Source organism: Patiria miniata, unplaced genomic scaffold (assembly GCF_015706575.1).
Source record: "Patiria miniata isolate m_02_andy unplaced genomic scaffold, ASM1570657v1 HiC_scaffold_1, whole genome shotgun sequence".
Classification (NCBI taxonomy): Eukaryota; Metazoa; Echinodermata; class Asteroidea; order Valvatida; family Asterinidae; genus Patiria; species Patiria miniata.
In genome coordinates this window covers 10217287-10226132 of record NW_024037047.1, presented here as the reverse complement: position 1 = coordinate 10226132, position 8846 = coordinate 10217287, and the positions used below count along the sequence as shown (strand labels likewise).

Here is an 8846-nt window from a genome sequence, read left to right as displayed (position 1 = left end):
ATGACCGTAATACCATGCAAAATTCTGCTAAATCCACTTCGAAAGTCTGCCAAATCACCCATATTGCTGTTCCATTGTGCAACTGCAAGGGTTTGTTTTAAGGATCTTTTATAAAATGAAGGTTTTTCAAACCAAATGTGCCATATTTCTTTCCAATCTTTTTCATTTTCCTTCATCTTCATAATTCTGCCGAAAAAAAGATTCTGCTGATTTTCTGTACAACTCATTTTTGTATGCAAATATTCTGTCAAATGTAGCCGAAATTCGGCTAAAATGGTCACTCAATTTTAGTAACCACGGATAACAATAGAGTGTTTTTATTATAGACTGAAGCGTGGCTATGTATATAGCCACGTTCACGGGTCTTACGTTTGCGTATCAAAATTTCAACATGAAATTTCACAAAGATTAGTCATCTGAAAAAGGCAGCACTTTCTGATTAGCCTATAAAGATGTAAAAAAGTAAAACTGCTGCAAACTGCTTACTGACTGGATGGACCTGAAATATATAAATCTTAAAATTAATGTGGCCTGACGTTGCGAACTTAGCAAGTTCTTCTTCAGAGGCTAAAACAGAAATGACAGAGGTACATACATTAACATGGGGTGCACACAAACATGCAGGGCTGAAAGAAGAAACACAAAAGGAGGATTAAGTGGGAAAGGTGTAGAAAGATGCAGGGGAGGGTGGATGAGAGAACAAAGAAACAAAGGGAGATGGCAAACCACAAGGGGTCTGGTGTGAACAGGGGAGGGACCAGAAAGGGGAAGGATCAAAGGTCACAGGGAGTGGGAACCGACAAAAGAGTGTGAGAGTGAAGGGATGATGCGGGGGGGGGGGGGGGGGGGGGGGGGACAGTATGGAGGTGGAAAGGGATGAAAGATGGGGGAAGATGGGTAAACACAAACAAGGAAGACCAGATGGATTATCTGTAACAGAAGACAATGGAGGAAAAAAAGGATTAATCATTTCCAAGTTGGATGTTGAGACCATGTGGTTGAATAGTTCGAAGACGATTCATCCACACTTTCTCTCTGCTGAGGCGAACTGAGTCCTTGCAATGGCCAAGAGATTAAATGCCCTGCAAAATCATATCAGAAATGGAGTGGTTAGGCAGGTTGAAGTGATGACCAACAGGGGTGTCTAGTTTCTTGGTGTTGACCGTTGACCGGTGGGCATAGAAACGCTTCTTGAGCGTATTCTTAGTCTCACCTACATACTGCACTCCACAGACCCTGCAAGAAATGAGATATATGACAATAGTGGTGTTACAAGTGATGTTACCAATGGTTCTGTGGGTAGTGACAGAAGAGTGGCCAGAAAAGGAGTCAGACTCCTGGATATGAATCTGGCAGACAACGGTCTACGTACAACTATAAGAGACTCAACACAAATATATGCCGCAAAGTCCAATTTCTAAAAGTTACCACTAGTTTGCCTCACCTCTCCTGAGTCCCCAACAAAAGTTGTTAAAAATCACGCTAAATCAAGTACCTATGCCTAGCTCTACTTAGTGGTGCGCTGTACTATGGTACCTATCCATACCACTAATCATCTGTAGCAGTACGGTGTACGGATGGGTACCGTAATACAGCGCTCCACTTAGTAGAGCTACCAAGTACCATGCCTACTGTCTTCTTTACATCTCAAAAGTCAAGATGAAATAATGGTGCTACGATGATACTCCAGCTCATTTCATTGCAAGGTGACAAAATCCGTGAAATGTGACCAGTGTGACGATGTGATGATGACGTCGGTTAAAAGCATTTTGTGGTGTGCAGATCAGACAATGCAGCAAGGACTGTTTCATGACAATCAAAAATGTATACTGGGATTGCAATGCACATGTATGTGTGCATGTACATGTACGATGACCACACATGTAGTACAGTGTCCTTCCAATGTTTTTGAATGACAAACACACAGGAAACAAATTTTTGGGGCTCGAATTTATTGTTGAAAAAGTGACATCCGTGTACGGAATTATTTTCTTGATACAAGTTACAACGTTAATCTCAGTGAATAACTAGTAGGTTTATTTAGGTTTAGGCAGATAAGAAATTTCTTATTTTGTTTTTTTATCAACATGACAACATTTTTCTAAATTTTTATTGCCGGAGTCTAACTATCACGACTAATATAATAAGTATGTTACATGTAGATACATGCAAATACAATTTAACTTATGTCATGTTTTGCAGTGCTGAATCCCTGAAAAGGCAGGTCAACCGTGCCAGGTCAACCCTAATTACTGCCAATGAAGCGGATGAATTCATCACACATCTTGATGAGTTTCTTGAAGAAACCCGTAATCTTCTCCGCAATCCTCCAGGTACATGAAGAAATTTAAATGTTTGCATATTGGAAAGATACTAAGACCAAGTAGGTTGCAGTAGTACCATGTGGAAACTTTCTTTGTGAGATTGTTTGGCTCTCAAAACTAAAAATTTCCAGTTTTATCAGTGGTACGTTTCGGCCATAGTGAATAATCTTAATGGTGACGTCCTGTGCAAGTTGTATATGATGACTGCGTCATGCGCACGGTACGTAAATAAAAGATGACATAATAAGGAGTGTGTCACCTGTAATTGAAAATTGCAATTTAATTGTTGAAATACTATAATCGTGGGTCAATATCATTGGAAAGCTCAAAACAAATTCAATGGAAGAAAATTATCAATTCAATTTGGAAATTATTTTTCAAGGCGCCATTCACTGAAAGGACCAAGAAGTTGCAAAGAAGTTTTATTCCCGTTTATTTTTAATTGAAAGTGCAGTAAAAACCTTACACTTATTCACTGTAATTGACTATAAAATACCAATGAAAAATTAAGTCCCAAATTAGTTATAACTGATTTGACAAGAAAATCTGGTTACAGGATTACTGTTTCTTACATGACATTTTTTCCAAAAATCTTTTGTTGTTGTTGACAGCACCCTGTTCATATGCAGCACCTAAAGTGCTGACAGGTACGTCATCATCAAAGAGCAGTTAAGCTTCTTAACCCAAATTGGACTTCCAGCAACAACCATGGCGGAAGCATTGGGTGTGTCAGAAAGTACCATCAGAAGACGACTTAGGTAGGTTATCATCTTCATCAGTAACAGTCTTGACTCAGTCATGGAACACACAAAACCTTTGTTTGTCTCTGTCTGTCTGTCCGGACGTCTGTCTGTCAAGATGTCTGTCTGTCTGTTTGTTGGAGTGTTTGTTTGTTTGTTTGTGTGTGTGTGTATTCTTTCCGTAAGTGCTCAACACTCAAACACTCAGGGGATGTAAAATACAGGGCAAAACAGTGCACATAATTATGTAGGCACCAGTCTAGTTCTTTTTCTGGTCATTAGTTTGTGTAATTGTTGAGCATTCAAACATGTTTTGACACCGTCATTTTTATTTGAAATAATGGCTACATTAATACCGGTACATGTACATCAGTTGTGTGTTGTTGACGGGTCCCGAGGGTAAAACACAAAGCCGTTGCGGCTGGCCGAGACTGAGACCAAGACTGATACTTGCAATTTGGAGATTAAAACCAGCTCTTCTAGATGAGAACGAGACAGAGAGCAAGACATAAAACAAAGGTCTAGAGATGAGACAGACAATGCAAGTTTCAAGACCAAGACCAGGTCTAGAGACCCACAAAACTGATTATGAGTTTTAGATGACCCAAAAGACACTCATCATTTATCAGTCCCAATTACACTTACAGGTGCCTTTATCCTTATAATCTTTCAAGGGCGGATCCAGGGGGGGGGGGGGCCAAAGGGGGCCATGGCCCCCCCAAAACGAAACCAATTTTTAAATTTTTTTATGTGACATCGCAATAAAGGCAGGCAATGAGTACACCACCATCTTTTCCTCCCAAAAAACATTGGTTAAAGTGGTCAGAAATTGCCTCCCCGGTGTCATTCTCTCTCGAGCCTCCGCACGGGCCGTTCGGCTCTCTCTGTCTTCCGGGGCCGTCCCGGGCGGGCCCGCTCTTGCCCGCCCGGCGCCCTCGCCCTCTTACTCCCCTCGTTTCAATCCCGCGGTCCGCTGGGTCCCCCCGGGGAGGGGGCCCGCCTCGGTCCGCCGCCCGGCGGGCTGCTGCCCGCCGCCCGTTCCGCCGCCGGGGCTGCGGCTCGGCGCCCCGCCTGCTGCCGCCCGCCGCGGGAGTGCGGCGGGCGTGATCGGTGGTCCCGCCCGGCGGTCGAGGTGCGAGGGGGCCTGGGCTCCCCGACTCTCGTCCGCCCGCGCGGGCCGTCTGATTGCCATGGGTTCCGGGACCCGGCGGGATGTCGGGGCGGACCCGCCCCACGCGGGCGGGCATGATTAAACCATCAACTCTGAGTGATTTTCATTCCTGAAATATCTTTTGAGGATTATTTTTATAAAAAAGTATACTTTTAATGATAAATTCAGCTGTGAGATGTCCATCAGCACCTCAGAACCAAATCCACGGTACAAGAGAGCATCACAGCCAGCAATATCCTACATTAGAACATCCTAAATATGAACAAAATGAATGCTCTGTACGACTTTAGAATTTTGGATCATTATTAAGGGAATAAATGTGTGCTTCGGAGGTTTTTATCACTCTGTTTAAGACCACTTAGAGTCTGGGTGCTGATAATTACCCGAGCCGGAGGCGAGGGTAATTATCAGCACCCAGACTCTAAGTGGTCTTAAACAGAGTGATAAATACCGACGGAGCACATATTTATTCCCATTCATAAATACCTTTTTGGTAAGAAAAAATCATATAATTCGTTCAAAACATCCCGATTTTGTTCAACAAATTCACTTTATGCTTTTTGAAACATCCCTCTTGCAAAATAATGAAGTGTTCAGCTGGCGAGTAAGATGTAAACAACCCTTTTATGGAGATTGACGCGCGCGTATCATGTTCTGCACGATGTCGCGCAGAACGCACCTGGCGCGTTGCGTTTTGAATTTAGAACTATAAAATTCTGACTCCCTGGTAGTGTTGCGCATGCCTACGTGAGGATTGTGAACGTTCAACCAATGAAACGATAAGAGGCACTGGATTTTTAGGAGTCCACATTTTATTGTGACACTGGAAAAGTGTTTAAGACCAGCTAGCCATGTCTTTATCATCCGTTTAAGACCGGCCACGTGACGGGCTCTCGACCAATAGGAATAGCTTAACTGTCTGAGGTATTTATGAATAATCTGTAAAAGGACCACTGTCTCATACATGCTTGTTTGTAACTAAGGCTAAGTTCGGGGAAAGAACCATTAGTCGACTAGTGGTTGATTTGTGACGTACCTTACGCCTGCGCACTGATAGCCACGTGCGAACGTCTCTATAGTCAAACGCTGGTCAAAATGTCGTCGCAAAACTACTGGATCCTGGCTCTCTGCTTGCGTTATGAATGCGCGCGGCTATTGGTTACCAGTGAAGCAACCAACCCCAGTAGGTTGGTTCCAAATAGTCGACTAGCGTAGTCAACCACCGTCGACTAGACAGAGTTTGAGCAAACGTTAGTTAACCATTGGTCAACTATAGTCCTTGGGCGAACTTAGCCCTTGTGAGCACAACTTAGATTTCTTTATAAACCATTGTATAAAAAAATGAGTTTCTGTTAGATGATAAATATTTTTAGTTTTTTTCTCTTTTTTTTGTCATGTACTCAGTGAGTTTGAAATAAAACTTGGCAGCTATTGTGACCTGAGTGATGATGCCCTGGATATGACTCTTAGAGAGGTGATTGGGCATAACAAGAATGTTGGCTCCGAGGGGGCCAGAGACAGGCTAAAGTCAAGAGGGATTAAAGTGCAGAGGCAGAGGGTCCGAGATGCCATGGAGAGGGTTGACCCAGCTGGAGTTGCACTTCGAGCCCTTCACCCGAGGCTTGAGAGAAGTGTATATAATGTTGCTGGGCCAAACTCACTATGGCATATTGATGGGAACCACAAACTTATCAGGTAACTATTTCTAGGGCTTTTATTTGAACACTTGGTCGGTGTGGATTTAAGTCATTTACACTGATTTTCCATTTCATAAACTTTTGGCTTCCTTGAATCCGACATAAATACATTTCTTTTGCTTTATAGCGGTACACCAGTACATCATGTCATACTTTTCCAAGGCCACAGGTGGTTTTTTTTTTTTTTTAAATCATTCGAAATTATAGATTAAAATTATACTATTGTTTGCCAATTTGGAGCAATTTTTTTCTGCTTCAAATGGTATTTATAAATAGTTAACCCGTTAAGGACGAGTTGTATATTACTGGCAACAAAGTGGCCTTTGTCAGCTACCATCTGTGGGGCGAATGCAGCACATTCCCCGCAAAAACACCGGTACCATGCATACCAGTGGGGATTAGTGGTTTGCTGCATTCTGCGGTTTTTCATCATTTGCCATGCAGTGTTGTAGTCGAGATCTGAAAGCTCGAGACCAAGACCGAGACCTGATGACCGAGACTTTAGGATCCAAAACCGAGACCGAGACCTTATGGGGGAGACCAAGACCGTGACCTTGAACTAATTAGCATATTTAATGATAAATTCATTAAATAACGACACAATGTAATTTTTTTTTTGAATCATGAAAGAATTCGAATGCCAATCGATACTGCTATCTATAAAAAATGTTTGTATTCATGCACGCGCATTGTTATACCCATATACCTTTTGAGAGTTTGCATCACTAAAAATGCGCTAACACGTATGTAACAGACTATTTGGTTTTACTTCTCCAAATCGATACTGCCATCCGTTGAAACTTTCAAGAGCCTATACAGATAAGGTCTGATCATATATTTATGGCTTGTTTGCTCAAGACTTTTGCTCTGAGATCGAGACCTAGACCGAGTGCTTTGAGTTGAGACCTTGAAATTGTCTAGACCTTTAAAAATTGGTCTTGAGACCGGTCTTGATACCAAGACCTGCGTCTAGACCTACAACACTGTTGCCGTGTTCCGACCTGAAGGGGTCAAAATTATGTATCAAGTGGTATTAAACAGTTAATATAAAACTGGTTGAAGTCAAATCTAAACTCTGCTTTTAACTCAATTTAACCAAGAAACCGGGATGCTCAAAAACCCACATACCCAAATGGACAGGGTGGACCTGAATGTGAATTGGCTGGTGTTAATGTCGGCTGGTGGTGGTCCTGAATGTGAATTGGCTGGTGTTAATGTCGGCTGGTGGTGGACCTGAATGTGAATTGGCTGGTGTTAATGTCGGCTGGTGGTGGACCTGAATGTGAATTGGCTGGTGTTAATGTCGGCTGGTGGTGGACCTGAATGTGAATTGGCTGGTGTTAATGTCGGCTGGTGGTGGACCTGAATGTGAATTGGCTGGTGTTAATGTCGGCTGGTGGTGGACCTGAATGTGGGATTGCCCATAAGGGAATTCAAAATATGGTCAATGCATAGTAATACAGTTCTCAGAAATGTTGAAGAACCGTTCCTTTTAAATTAGTTCAAATAGATATTTGATCAATTTGAGTGATATTTGATACTGAATGGCCTTTTCTTCAGTTTCACCAAATTTAGTCATCTGTTTTCTAACAACTGCGTTCCCCTCTGGCAACAAACCTTTAGTGCCTGACTTGTTTACCAGAAACAGATGCACATAATAGCCAAACAAATACATGCTTTGTTGCTTTTTAGAAATATTATATTTGCTGGTCTTAACATTTTGTGGAGGTGGATGTTGATACAGGATGTCATCTACTAATATGAAGACTTTGATGTATCCTTTCTTAAAAATCATGTTTTGCAAGTCTTAATACTGATAATGCAGCAGACTTACCGTAATTTCCTGCGGATAAGGCGCACGGCGGATAAGCCGCAGGTCCCTAAAATCACCCAAAAAAATTCAAACGCCAACAGATAAGGCGCACCGCCGCATAAGACGCATGTTTGACTGCACACAAAAGAACACCAGGCGTCACCCAGTGTCGGTATATCGCCACAAAGGGGCCATTGTGTTGCCTTAGAACGATCACACTATTCGGAGGATGAATTAAACCGTAACCACATTGGCTGGTCACATGAAGAGCCAGGAAGAAAAGACCAATGTAAATTGATACCCACCTTCATCCATTCAGCCAACGCGCGCTGTGCATACTTGCTTGCGGTTTTCGATCCTGGCCTTCCTTGGCCTTTTGATAATGCAGTGCGGCCCAATCAGCGGCAAGAAACGATGGTCCACGCGCTGTCTGAAGATATTGCAACACGCACGCTGGATCAGATTCGTAGACTTGCCCAGTCCCTCCGAGCCAGATGTTGCGCCCTCTACCGGCGACTAATACAAAAACTAGCGTCGCCTATATGTATATACCATACGAAAATAATCCCGTCACACCGGGGGAGACGTAACAAAAAAAATTTATTATATTTTTAAAAAATTGTTGTTATTTTTTTTTGTATTTAAAGTTCTTTTCCTTTATTTTAAACCTATAATTTGTTAATCACGTTCATAAGATATTTGTTTAATACATCGCTTCTCTTAGTGTTAGTTTTGTTTACAAGATCATTAAACTTATTTGATATCTTACTAATAAAATAAACGAAACAGACACATGAACCATCTCTTTTCTCGTTTGGTCGTCCTGATAAGGACGGTTTGTTTTGTTGGACTCTTCAAAGTTTATATGAAGCTATATGTCAGGTTGCTGGTGGAAAGAATACGCCGAATTTCATCCTTATCTTCAGGCTTGCAGAAAAAACCAACCGCACACCTTTGAGCAACACCAAAACGCGGTGAATGGAGGAACCTTGTTGACTTCGGTTTCAAAATGATGCCGATTGTCTTGCTGACGGACAAGTTGGGGTGGTCGAATATTTTTGACAAAATCTTCGCTGAATCTCTCTTCAAGCTTGCCCTCTT

General features: G+C 42.3%; 1 protein-coding gene across 1 annotated transcript; it reads right to left on the bottom strand.

Moving 5' to 3' along the window:
- Nucleotides 1-3433: 3433 nt before the first annotated feature.
- On the bottom strand, nt 3434-4311 carry LOC119730268 (collagen alpha-1(I) chain-like). The gene is made up of 2 exons (XM_038203081.1): nt 3924-4311; nt 3434-3543 (listed from the first exon to the last, which is right to left on the bottom strand). The coding sequence occupies exons 1-2, from the start codon at nt 4309-4311 to the stop codon at nt 3434-3436; spliced, it is 498 nt and encodes a 165-aa protein (XP_038059009.1).
- Nucleotides 4312-8846: the final 4535 nt, after the last annotated feature.

Excerpts from the sequence above, each read along its gene's own strand:
- LOC119730268 (XM_038203081.1), bottom strand. The coding sequence starts at position 4,311 with ATGCCCGCCCGCGTGGGGCGGGTCCGCCCCGACATCCCGCCGGGTCCC. Across the intron at positions 3,544-3,923 it reads GCCGAACGGCCCGTGCGGAG|AAGAGCTGGTTTTAATCTCC; the intron begins GCTCGAGAGAGA and ends GTTCTCATCTAG.